Raw genomic sequence first — 13930 nt, forward strand, 5'->3', positions numbered from 1 at the left:
CTCACTCACTCACTCACTCACTCATGCAAACACAACTCTCACACACATGACTGCATAACATATTATCAAGAACACAGTTGGGATGTCTGAAAGGTTCTGATATCGAGAAGGCTATTTACACCTACAGTGAATATTTATTTAATTCATTAAATAACAAGTTACAAGCAGCAGGTATTTTCTGTGATTTGTTAAAGGCATTCGATTGTGTGAACCACAACATGCTTTTAAATAATTTAGAATTCTATGGTGTCACAGGCAGTGCTGCAAAATGGTTCAAGTCATAACTCGCTAACATATGGTGTCAGTGCAAGGGACAAGTGAATTAAGTCATCAGTCATCATCAAAATGGGAAGAAATTACATGTGGTGTCCCACAAGGAGACATCTTAGGGCCATTGCTTCTTCTTGTGTACATTAATGAGCTCTCATCAGTTACACTGCCAGAAGCAGAGTTCATTTTGTTTGCATATGACACAAGTATTTCAATAAATAGTATGTAGAGTGTAGTTTTAGAAAGATCTGCTAATGATATTTTCATGGATATTAATAAATGGTTTAAAGCCAACTCACTGACATTAAACTTCGAAAAGACTCACTATATGCTATTCAGAACCTGTAAGAGGTTCCCACCCAGCATATGCATAAAGTATGAAGAAGAGCAGATAGAAGAGGTTGACAGTTTTAAATTCCTGGGATTACAACTTGATAATAAATTCAGTTGGGAGGAGCACACCGCAGTACTGCAGAAGCCCCTTAACAAATCTGTATTTGCAATTCGAGTGTTAGCAGACATAAAAATGAAAAAGCTTGCATACTTTGCCTACTTTCATTCCATAATGTCATATGGTATAATATTTTGAGGTAACTCTTCAAGTCAAACAAACGTTTACGTCCAGTAGAAACCTCTTCAAAGAACTGAGTATACTAACTACTGCCTCTCAGTATATTTACTCGTTAATGAAATTTGTCCTAAATAATATATATATTTCCCCAACAAATAGCTCAGTTCATACATACAATACCAGGAACAAAAATGATCTGCCCAAGGACTTAAAAGCTCTTACTTTAGTTCAAAAAGGGGTCCACTACTCAGGAACACTCATCTTCAGTAATTAGCCAGCAAACACAAAAAATTTAGTTACATATAAAGGTCAGTTTAAAAGGAGCCTGAAAGACTTACTACCAACTCCTCCTACGCCATTGACGAATTTTTTAATAGAAACAAATGATATATTGTATATATTCATACTATTAGTATTGTTATTTCAACTTAAACAAAAAAAATAAAAATAAAATATGATGATCCACATCCACGAGGATCTCCTGAGCACGGATCTATGGAACGAAAAACTAATCTAATGTAATCTGCAGTCTCGGGCAACTGAAGCCACACCTAAAGATGTTAATATTTTTTCACTGAGGTTCCTGATTTCTTTGGTTGTTTGTTTTGATCCAGATATTATGTCCTTACTTCTGCAGAAGCAGATCAGCTGCCCATGCTGTTGGATATTTCTGTTTGGACTACATGTGACTCACAATTAGACCTACAAACATTAATAATGATGTTGTGAAGAACTGTCTGACTTTGAGAAGTCACTCTTGTTGGTGCAGATATTGTTGCCTCCATATTGTATTGTATTAACTATTCGTCTGACTCTTGTCATGGGCAGAGGGGAAGTAATATGTTGTCACGCTCTTCCCAGAAAGTGTTCTCTTAAATTTCAATAGTAAAATCTTTCCATTATTTGCCTCTCTTGTAACATCTGCCACCCGAGTTTGTTGAGCATCTCCTTAATGCTATCATACCTGCTAAACGATCCAGTGACAATATACACCACTCTTTGTTGGATCTTCTCTCTCCCTCTCCCTCTCCCTCTCCCTCTCCCTCCTATCTGTCTAACCTGTTGGGGATCCCAAATAGATGAACAGTTATCAAGAATTGTTTGAACAAGTGCCTTTTAAGCCACTTCCTTCCTGGATGAGCTACATTTCCTTAAGAGTCTTTCTATGCATGCATCTGAATCTGACACCTTCTTTCCCCACTATTTGTTTTATGTGGTCATTCTACTGGAGGTCGTTCTGGATAGTTACTCCTAGATATTTTACGGTAGATACGGTTTCCAGCGGTTTGTCATCAGTAGTGCAGCTGCACAGTTGTGGATTTCTTTTCCTATGTATGCACAATATGTTAAAATTATTTACAGTCAGTGTTGCTACTTTGTTATAGACAACTGCATCATCTGCAAACAGCCTTAAAGAGGATCCAAAACTTTCTGCTAGATCCTTTGTATACATTGTAAACAGTAATGGTTCTATCATACTTCTATGGTGTACTCTGGAAATTATCTTTTTATCTGTCGATTTTGTTCCGTTAAGAGCGACGTGTTGAGTTCTGTGTGCAAGAAGTCTTGAATCCAGTCGCAAATCTGCTCCGATACTCGATATTGTTTATGATACTGTGGATCTCATCGACAAACAGAGCAAGCCGAGTTTCACAGAATCTGTGTTTGCACAATCTGTGTTGATTTTTGTAGATGAGATTTTTTCTCTCCCAAAAGTCATAATTCTTGAGCATAATATATGTTCCACAATTCAGTAACAGATTGATGTCAACAGTGTAGGTCTATAATTGTATGCATCTGCCCTAAGGCTCTTCTTAAAAACTGGAATAACCTGTGCCTTCTTCCAGTTGCTAGGCACCCTTCATTGCTCGAGCAATTTACGATAAATTACTGCTAGAGTGGGAGCAAGTTGTTTTGCATAATCTTTGTAGAACCTTATAGTTATCTCATCATGCCCTGACGTCTTTCCTCTACTAATCTATTGTAGTTGTTTTTTTATTCCGTAATCAGTTATCTCAATATCTGCCGTTTCGACATTTGTACAACAGTTGAAAAAAGGGACTATGTTATGATTTGCATGGTGAAACCATTTCAGAAGACTAAATTCAGTATTTTGGCCATCTCTCTGTTATCTTCCACTTCAGGGCCAGTATGGTCACTGAGTGATTGAATAGATGATTTTGACCCACTTACTGATTTTACATACGACCAAAACCTTTTAGGCTTAATGCTCAGATCGGCTGACAAAATTTTACTTTGAAAGTCATCAAATTCTTCTCTTATGCTCATTCTTGCTTCGTTCAGCTTTTTTTATCAGCTAGGTTTTTACTTCTCTTGAATCTAAGGTGAAGTTCTCTTTGTTTCATGGTGGGTCTTTCCCATCCCTTAAGAACTTACTCGGAACAAACTTGTCTAGGGCATATTGCATGATGCTTTTGAAGTTTTTTGATTTGTTCTCCACCTCTTCATCCTTATCATTGAATATTTTATGCTGACTACTCAGGTACTCTGAAATTTGTATTCTGTCACTCTTGCTAAGTAAAAATATCTTCCAACCTTTCTTAGCATTCTTTTTAAGACTGAGTGTCGTAGATACTTCATATACGTTAACGGATTTGCTAAGTTATGGTCTGTTAGTTGCCAGGAAGTTTAAGACATATCATCACGAGTTGTTTCTCAAACTACTAGACATTCAGAACAGTGTCACATGGATCCCTGTCTCTGACATCAGTTTTGGTAGCTTGACACTCCCAGTCTATATCTGGCAAGTTGAAGTTGCCCACTATTACAACTGCATAATTAGGAAAATTGTTAACAATATTCTAGAAGTTCTGTCTGAAGTGCTCTACCACTAGACCTCCTGACCCAGGCAGCTTATAAAAGTGTCCAGTTACCATTTTTGACCAATCTTTGACATTTAACTTCACCCAGATTAATTCACAATCGGAATTGGTGATAACCTAGCTAGATTTTATTGAATTCCTCACTGCAATAAACACACCACCACCACTGGCAACTAACCTATCCTTATGATAAATTTTCCTGCACCACGCATGCAATGCTAGTTACCCTCACCAAAATCAGATGCCACCGAAAAGGGGTGCCCTCAGAATCCAACCATTCGTCTTACATCTTTTATAGTAGATAATGGTGCTGGTACACGAACAGTTCACCCCAGCAGGCATTGTTTTTGCCACCATATGGAGCCAGCTGCACCCGGTACACTCAAAAGCTGCTAGCCTTCTACATGTGATGAATTAGACCCTCTGACAAACATACTGAGTGCACATTGGCATTCTTTTCCACATCATCTGCTATTTCCTTGATGGGCTCCAAAACCCACCTAACATTGGAGCTTCCAATGACAAGCATATCCACCCTGTGCACTTGTCCTGAAAGACAGGAAAATAAGCCACTGTCCCAATAACAGAGGCAGCTTTTGGTGGCTCAGAGTTATCAACAACACTGGGCAGCCCCTCGTACCTGTTGCTAAGACATAGGGAGCCAGCTGAGTGACCTGCTTCCTCTTTCACCTTCCACACAGTGAAATGCGAACCCACCACTGTCTGCAACTCACTCTCAAGTGAGGACGGACCGGTCACATCTCCCCTGCGGATCTGGGGTAAGAATAGGCCTGAGGTATTCGTAAGAGGCGACTAAAAGGAGTTTCAACCGTTTTGGCATTCCATGTGATGGTCTCTCTTGGGGTTTGACCTCCATTTTTCAAAATTCTACAGAAGTATGAGCCTTTTGGGGAAGGACGCCTTACGTGGTGTATCACTGGTCCTCAGTGCAGTAAGACCTTGGCACTCAGCATTGTAACCGCACCCACTATTCCTCAAATTGGGCCTAAACGCCTGATGGGTTGCACAAGTTACACCCATAGTGCGTCCCCATCTGCACCTACGATCATGATGGACTTTCCATGGCACCCGAAATCCAGCACAGTAGCCAGCCCGTTGTGGTGGGGTTGTCATGTACTCTCTAGGTTGTAGTCCCCTGACAACACAGGGGTCGTACTGCCGATACCTGAGCTGCACCCTCCCCATGTCGGCCAAGGAGTAGATGCCCGTCTCCTTGGGGCATCAGGACTCCCGGCAATGGTCATCCTACTAGGTGGCCCTTGCTGAGGCTGGGTGGCACCCGTGGGGAGAGCCCCTGGTCGGAGTGGGTGGTATCGAGGCCGACGTTTTGCAGATGAAACGTCAACATGTACCAGGTCGATCTGCGGCCCGAGTCTTTTAAAAAGACTCATACCTACTCCCACTTGGACCTCTCGATCTGTTCTACCACTCTTGCCCGTCGGTTCGAGCGGTATGTCCTTTCTGACACCTATTCGAGTGACCATTTCCCCTGTGTCGTTCGTCTCCTGCACCACACCCCACCCCCACGTTCTTCGAGCTGGAACATACCGAAAGCTGACTGGGGACTTTACTCCTCCCTGGCGACCTTTCCAGACCACGATTTTCTCAGTTGTGACAGTCAGGTCGAAAACCTCACGCCTGTTATCATCAATGCTGACAAACGTTCCATTCCTCGTACTACCTCTTCTTCACATCGCGTTTCTGTCCCCTGGTGGAATGAGGCTTGTAGAGACGCTATCTGTGCTCAACGACGTGCTTTACGCACCTTTCGCCGCCATTCTACGTTGGCGAATTGTATCGGATACAAACAGCTCCGAGCGCAATGCCGTAGAGTCATCAAAGACAGCAAAAAAGCTTGTTGGGCCTCTTTCACCAGCTCCTTTAACAGTTTTACTCCCTCTTCTGTTGTCTGGGGTGACCTGCACCGGCTGTCGGGCATTAAGGCCCACTCCTCGGTACCTGGCCTGACTTCAGGTAATGAGGTACTTGGTGATCCTGTGGATGTCTCCAACACTTTCGGCCGCTTTTTTGCGGAGGTTTCAAGCTCCGCCCACTACCACTCTGCCTTCCTTCCCAGGAAAGAGGCAGAAGAGGCTCGGTGACCTTCCTTCCACTCGCTGAATCTGGGACATTATAATGCCCCCTTTACTATGCGGGAACTCGAACTTGCACTTGCACTGTCCCGGCTGCTCCGGGGCCAGATGCCATTCACGTTCAGATGCTGACATACCTTTCTCCGGCAGGCAAAAGCTTTCTTCTTCGTACCTACAATCGCGTCTGGACCGAAGGTAAACTACCCATGCGTTGGCGTGAGGCCGTTGTCGTTCCTATATCCAAACCCGGGAAGGATAGACACATTCCTTCTAGTTACCGCCCCATTTCTCTTACAAGCTGTGTCTGTAAGGTGATGGAGTGCATGGTTAACGCTCGGTTAGTTTGGATTCTTGAATCTAGACGGGTCTTACCAATGTTCAATGCGGCTTTTGTCGCCGCCGTTCCGCTGTTGACCACCTTGTGACCGTGTCGACATTCATCATGACCAACTTTTTGCGAAAGCGCCAAACGGTAGCCGTGTTATTCGATCTGGAGAAGGCTTATGATACCTGTTGGAGAGGAGGTATCCTCCACACTATGAACAGGTGGGGTCTACGCTGTCGCCTGCCCCTTTTTATTGATTCCTTTTTAACAGATCGAAAGTTTAGGGTACGTGTGGGTTCTGTATTGTCCGACGTCTTCCTCCAGGAGAACGGAGTGCCTCAGGGCTCCGTCTTGAGCGCAGCCCTTTTTGCCATAGCGATCAATCCAATTATGGATTGCATTCCACCTAATGTCTCAGGCTCTCTTTTTGTCGATGACTTCGCGATGTACTGCAGTGCCCAGAGAACATGCCTCCTGGAGCGCTACCTTCAGCGTTGTCTTGACAGCCTATACTCATGGAGTGTGGCTAATGGCTTCCGGTTCTCTGAAGAGAAGATGGTTTGCATCAACTTTTGGCGATATAAAGCGTTCCTTCCGCCATCCTTACATCTCAGTCCCGTTGTTCTCCCATTTGTGGAAACAACTAAGTTTCTAGGTCTCACACTGGACAGGAAACTTTGTTGGTCTCTGCACGTCTCTTATTTGGCTGCCCGTTGTACACGTTCCCTTAATGTCCTCAGAGTTCTTAGTGGTTCATCTTTGGGAGCGGATCGCACTGTCCTGCTTCGCTTGTATCTGTCCATAGTCCGATCAAAGCTGGATTATGGGAGCCTTGTCTACTCGTCTGCTCGGCCATCCCTCTTACGCCGTCTCACCATCGGGGGTTACGTCTTGCAACCGGAGCATTCTACACTAGTCCCGTCGAGTCTTTATGCTGAAGCTGCCGAATTACCATTGACCTACCGGCGCGGCATACTACCGGCTGTTGTCAATGCCCGACCACCCCTCTTATCAGTCCTTCTTCGCTGATTCTCTCGACCGTCAGTATGGATTGTACGTGGCTGCCCTGCTGCCCCCTGGAGTCCGCTTTTGTCGCCTGCTTCGACAGTTGGATTTTGCCCCCCCTACCACATTCAGAGAGGGAGAGAGCCCGACACCACCTTGGCTCCAGGCTCCAGTTCATATTCATCTCGACCTCAGCTCGCACCCGAAGGAGGGTACTCCGGCTGCAGTGTATTGCTCACGGTTTGTCGAACTTCGTGTGCGACTTGCCAGTCACACCTTTATTTACACTGATGGCTCCAAAACTGACGATGGGGTCGGCTGTGCCTTTGTCGTCGGGGCAGTCACCTTTAAATACCGGCTCCTCGACCAGTGTTCCAGCTTTACGGCCGAGCTTTTTGCTCTCCATCAGGCCGTTCAGTATGCCCGCCGCCACCGCCATTCATCATATGTACTCTGCTCTGATTCACTCAGTGCTCTTCAGAGCCTTGGAGCTCCATATCCGGTCCATCCCTTGGTGTAACGGATCCAGCAGTCCCTCTATTATTTTGCTGATGATGGCTCTCCTGTCAGCTTTCTGTGGGTTCCCGGCCATGTAGGAGTGCCTGGGAATGAGGCTGCTGATGCTGCAGCCAAGGCTGCAGTCCTCCTGCCTCAGCCAGCTTCCCATTGTGTCCCGTCATCTGACATTAGTGGGGTTGTTTGTAAGAGGCTTGTGTCATTGTGGTGGGATACTTGGTCATCACTTCAAGGAAACAAGCTCCGGGCCGTAAAACTGTTCCCAACTGCTGGGACAACCTCCTCCCGACCATCTCGGCGAGAAGAGGTCCTTCTGACCAGGTTGCGGATTGGGCATTGCCGGTTTAGCCACTGCTACCTGCTCTCCAGTGACCCAGCCCTGCAGTGCCCTTGTGGTCATGCATCGACAGTGCGCAATGTTTTATTGTCGTGTCCCCGTTTTAGTCAATATCGTGTTGTCCTGTCTTTGCCATCTACTTTACAGGATATTTTAGCTGATGACGCTCGAGCAGCTGCTCGTGTTGTTCATTTTATTACTTTGACATCTAACTCTTTCACTTATTTTATTTGCATCTTTGTAAGAACTTTCTGGCTCCCCCCCCCCCCCCCCCCCCCCCCCCATCCCCCTTGACTTTTACTAGATTCTATGTGCTTTTACAATTGTGACTGGGCGCTAATGACCTCAGTAGTTGAGCGCCCTTAAACCCCAAATAAAACAAAAAAAATGGACCGGTCACATACAGCTTATCAGATGATGTAGCGACACCCGGGTTGCCAGGGGATTTCGGTGCCACCAAAGGTGTCACAGGTCTTGTCACCAGTGTAAAAAAATAGATGTAAAATCTCAAATGGTGCTACCGAATATGAAATGTATGCAAAATGTAATGAGAAAAACAAAACATTAAAAACTGCTCTGCAGATTCCTCACTATACCCTGAGACGGCAAGCTCTTGAACAGAATAAATTTCTCTTCTGAAGTGAATGTATCTACAGTTATCTGTTACTAGAAACTCTTCTTACCCTAAAGCTATTGCACAAGGTAAGTATGCAAACTTGAATGCACTGATCTAAGCTATATGCTATGGACCAGCACAAGACTCGAACTTACTGGCATGAAGTGGAGCTTCTTCCAGCGGTGGGAAAATTACACTAGGAGACTACCTTAGACAACAATATTCACCAAGATTTACGCAAAAACAAAAACTTAGAGTAATTTGCTAACCAATAGTGTATGCAGTTAAATACCCAGGTGTAGTTCACTTCTTTTCAGAAGCACGTGGAAAAAAAGTTAATGTGTATTAGACAACTGCTGCTGCTGCTGCTGCTACCATCGTTGCTCTCGCGTCCACTCTGCTCAGCGTCTGCCGATTAATGTATACCTTGACTTGTTACATGTCACTGATGGTTCTCTTCCTTAATGGGCTCTATGGAACACAATGAATGAATGGCGAATACATTAACCTTAAGCTATTTAGGGAAACCATGGAAAATCTGAATCTGGATGGCCAGGCAGGAGAACAGCCGAATGTGATTACATTGTCTAACCACTGCAGCACACCACTCACTACTTATTAAAGAGAGTAACATCTTGGATCTCCCAGCAACGAGTGGATCTGAAATTTTTAATTTTGGTAATGTATAGGAGGGAATCAATGACCATGCCACTGCTACAGCATCAATTATGAAAATGTTAAGAAAGGGAGGAAAATATTGCTGTGAGACAAATGTGCTGAGAAGCAGATTACCAGAGCAGTCAACATCAAAGGAAAAATTCAAGAGAACTGTATAATACATTTGAGAAATATATGTGCTAAACAAGATTGTGGGGAATGGGAAAGGTGTGCTATGATTCAGTAGTCCTTTGTTTTAACTATTTTTTCTGTTGTTAGAGTGTAACTTATTTTTTATGTTGTTAGAGTGTAACACTGACTTTCTGTCTTAATTTTTTTCCCATGTGTATGCTATAGGTTAAATTAATTGCCAGTAAAGCTCTGATTCTTTAAAGTCTCAAACTCTCATGAATAAAACAGCTTCAGGCATCTGATTACTTTACAAAAGAGTTAATGTGTTAAATGTTTGCCTTCAAGCAAATAAGTGAGAAAAGTTCAGGAAAAATTTGAAATTATGCTTGAAGTTTATTGGAATTCACTAAGTGCTCTTATTCTGAAGTACTAGACATATGAATTCTTGCTATTTGCACTGTGTCATGAGAAACATGGAGTTTCTAACTGTAATATTTATCTTTTTGTATTAAACTTTTAACATAATATTTATTATACCTCTTAATGAGTAGGTTATGACAGCATTTTAAATTTTTAAATTCGGTCCATAATTATATGAGATATTTAAAAACAGATTTTTTGTTTCCTCTATACTGCAGCTGGTACCAGATTTGGTATAGTGTTTTAGTAATATTTATATTTCCCATATTGCTATAAATTAAACTGTTCACATACTTTCTTTAAAATCAGCATTTCATTTGAATAACCATAAAAATTATTTTCTTTTCAGAAGACATGAAGAAGGTTTATTTGGCCTTGTATAACTTGGTTCAATTTGTTGGTTTCACATATATCCTGACAGTGATGGGAATTCGATATTATCGTGATGGACCAAGTGAGTATTTTGTCACATACCCATTATTAGCTCTCTTTTCTATTAGCAGTAATGTGGCATCAGCATTACCTGGCCTCTGAAGTGTATGAATCAACATCAATTTATGTCCAATTTGTTGAGCATGCACTTTGATTTTATAGGTTTTGGTTTTACTGTGTGTCGTAGACTATCCTTCTTCCATCTCTCTGTTCTTTATATTGCATTTTTTCTGTGTTATACCTGTTTGTTTATTTTATGTCATAACATTATATTTCTATTCATGGGGCAATCTGAATTTCATATATAATGTGAAAATAAAGGGAAGCTGAAGGGAAACATCAGAAACAATTTGGAAAACAAAGTATACAAAGGGAAGGAAAAATCCTTGACTAATATGATACAATTCATTCAAGTTCAACAACCCAACGTCATATCAGCTTGAATTGATATAAGACACACATAGGTTTAATGCCAATACTTTCCTTCCTGTGGCCACACTATGCAGATAGTAGATTCAAAAGAAACAGTGAGAACACTCCTCTCAGGAACTAGTTTGTATATGAACTAATGACAAGTCTTATTTGACCCAAAACTCATGTTTTTTGTCATACATAGGTAGAAAATTCTGGGACATAATATAAATTATCAAAATGCAAAGTGGCTCTGTCATGATAAAAACAGTGATCCCTACTCAGTCACAGGCATTTCTGTCCCACGAGAAGCTCGGTGACGTTACAATCACCATCACATTTCACAAGAGTGTCACCATGGCCCGGGTGCAATTTTCATTGCAAACAGCCTAAGAACTGTATGGAGTGTCCATTTTGTCTGCCATATTGAATGAGGTTCAAAAGATGAGTTGATACTGGTGCTTTTACTTTGGCTTTCGAAGGGGATGTATTAACTGAAAAGGTAAAAGTAATGGTATACTACTGTGAATTTTAAAGCTGTGTTCCCCAACCTCTCCCCCCCCCCCCCCCCCCCTGTAATGTTTTAAATGTTTGCAAAGTATTGTGCAACCAAATCCCAGCTTGTATCAGCTGAAGAGCACCATTCCCATCAGCCCTTTAATATCTCCATTTTAAAGAAGGGAAGAAAGATAGAGGAGTATGAAACATTTGACCATATTTCATATTCTGAAGCAAAGAAAAAATTATGAATATCTACATCAGTTTCAAATGACAACAAACTTGCAATCACTATGACTGAGTCCCCTCTGCAGCAAGGATGAGGACTATCACATCTCCCTCAGTGTCCGGCCCTGGTGACCATCTGAACACATTTGCTTACGAAGAGCACAGGTTCCCAACCCCTTCTTTTCCTACTATACAGACTGACACTGCCTTGCTGCTTGATGGTATGCTAAGCCACTGGTTGAGGTTGTCTGTAGGCCACAGAACAGTTCAGTGATCTTACCTTCCAGATACCCACTTTGATATCCCCCAGTGAAAGATAAAACTCTCTAATGGTAATAAAGGTAAAAAATCGAAGGTGAAAGTGGATCTGATAGCTCCAGAAGTACCAGATCGATACCCCCCTCCCCCCTCATCCTGGTGTCATTTTCACAACCTCGCTGAACTTTGGCGTCAAAACTCTGTACCCTTTATAATCATCGTGCATATTGAAAAAACTTGAATTGTAACCGAAAGAGCATCTTTTTGTCTCAGTACAGTATTAGAGTCTGTGAACATTGTTGTATGGTCAATTATGTATCTTAGTCTATAATGTTTGTCTCCCTCCTGATAGAGCGCTGACATTTTAAGAGGCAGTCAACCATAATCTCTCAGCTACCTCCATGTTTCCACCTACAGAGTGATTTCCATGCCCACAATCCGTTACAGGGCAGTGTTATAACATCCCACCATGGCTGTGTTATGAAGCAAGCGATCACATATCTTGAACTATGTTTATTGAATAGCTACAGCGCTGTCTTTTTCATGTGACACATGGAACATCTTCAGCCATTTACCTTCAGTCTGTATCTCTTGTCTCTCCCCTTCAACCTATTGCATGGTAGACAATAACCTCTCTGAGATTGATCATTCCTTGACTGTCCCTGCCACACAGTTACCTGACTGAGCACCTGTCACAACGGGACCTCAAGAAAGCCCATTGGCATGCTTTCAATGCCATTACAGCACCTGATGCTTCCACACAATGCAAAGTCAAGACCTACTACAAAATACAACTAACGCAATACTATAAGCAGCTAAACAACTATCCTGCTTTCCTTAGGATCTTGTAATTGCCATGGCTTTCAGAGATCACAGGTAAGCTAACAATGTGTCACACTCAGTTACTGTCTACAAAAAAACTCCGTGTCTACAAAAAACTAGGGGAGAAATGCTAAGAAAGATATGTCCCTAGTTTAGGACCCATGATCGAAGGATAGCATCTTTGATTTTTAATCAAATATTGCTTCCCCTGTTGCTCTTCAAACAGCCTTGTAGAGGGCAGAGGAAGAAACAGAATTTCAGGACAGTCTCTGTTGCCCATGGGGTGGGGAACAGCACCAAAAATGCTGAATAATTGGCAGTGACCAATGGCATGAGGATGCAGGAGGTGATGCAAAGCACTGCATTAAAGACGAATAATGTGTTTCCACGGCACATGCAGCCTGTAATTGAAGAAGTGTCATGATATTCTGCATTTTCCCCTATCTGGATCTTCAGGAGGGGAGTGCCAAGGGGGCGGTGACTATAAGAAAAGAATTGAGTAAGTAGTTATACGTCAGAAGTTTAAACGTTTTAGGAAAGCTAGAACATTTGAAAAGGGAACTGCAAAGCTTCAATTGAGATATAGTTTGGATCAGTGAAACGAAATGAAATGAAATGGAAAAAAAAGATAAGGCTCTTTTGTCAGATGAATATCAGCAGCAGCATAAAATGGTATAACAGAAGCAGGACCCATTATGAATGGGATAGTAGGGCAGTGAGTTCAGTGACTGGGTTGTTTTCATAGATTTGACGGCAAATCGATACTGACAGCGATAGTTGATAGGGAAAGTACATGAAGATATTGAATAGGTTTTTTTAGTTTGTGAAGGGAGATGAAAGTCTAATAGTCATTGGAGACTGGATTGTGATTGTAGGGGAATGATTAGAAGAAAGCATTACGGGAGAATATGGGCTTGGTAATGGGAATGAGAAAGGAAAAATCAAGATGCATATGGCAGTATAAAATGATGCAAGATGTTGAAATTCTGAGAAAAATATAGGTAAGCCACAGAGAAAGATGGGCAATACAACATAACTCTCACCATCCCTCGGTGTTGATGACTTTCGTATTTGCTAAAGTTCTTCAACCATGAGTGTTGTTGAATTTCAGCTACAGAGTGCCACAAGGAAAGCACAATTGTGAACCTTCACAAATGGCTTCTAACTTTTCGCTGTCAAAACATGTTACACGCTTCTGCCAATGTAGAACTTCTCTTTCACATCCAGAACTTTACCTCTGTAATGAACTGCTGTAAGTGGTAGAGTCATATCTGTTTTTTGGACTTGTATTTGTTGCTTGATTGGCAAGACTACCACATATTTGCCAGCTTTAAAAGAATGTCAGTGGAATCTCAACACTCTCTGCTTAGCAAACCCCTCTGCATTTCAATGTTTCTTTCTCTATACTGATGACTCAGAGGTGAACAGTCACATTGGCTGTGCTCCCACACTTTTAGTGTTTTTACAGCAGAATT

The 13930-nt window shown here is 42.3% G+C and overlaps 1 protein-coding gene across 5 annotated transcripts in view; it reads left to right on the forward strand.

Moving 5' to 3' along the window:
• The window catches only part of LOC126281254 (very-long-chain (3R)-3-hydroxyacyl-CoA dehydratase), a 165805-nt gene that overhangs the window by 128433 nt on the left and 23442 nt on the right, over positions 1–13930 (forward strand). For 3 of the 5 annotated variants that reach the window (XM_049980047.1, XM_049980048.1, XM_049980049.1), the window contains exon 6: positions 10156–10260. In XM_049980047.1, coding sequence (XP_049836004.1) covers positions 10156–10260 — 105 coding nt within the window. The remainder of the gene's footprint in view (positions 1–10155; positions 10261–13930) is intronic. The other 2 variants (XM_049980050.1, XM_049980051.1) reach the window with 1 other exon arrangement.

Source organism: Schistocerca gregaria, chromosome 7 (genome assembly GCF_023897955.1).
Source record: "Schistocerca gregaria isolate iqSchGreg1 chromosome 7, iqSchGreg1.2, whole genome shotgun sequence".
Classification (NCBI taxonomy): Eukaryota; Metazoa; Arthropoda; class Insecta; order Orthoptera; family Acrididae; genus Schistocerca; species Schistocerca gregaria.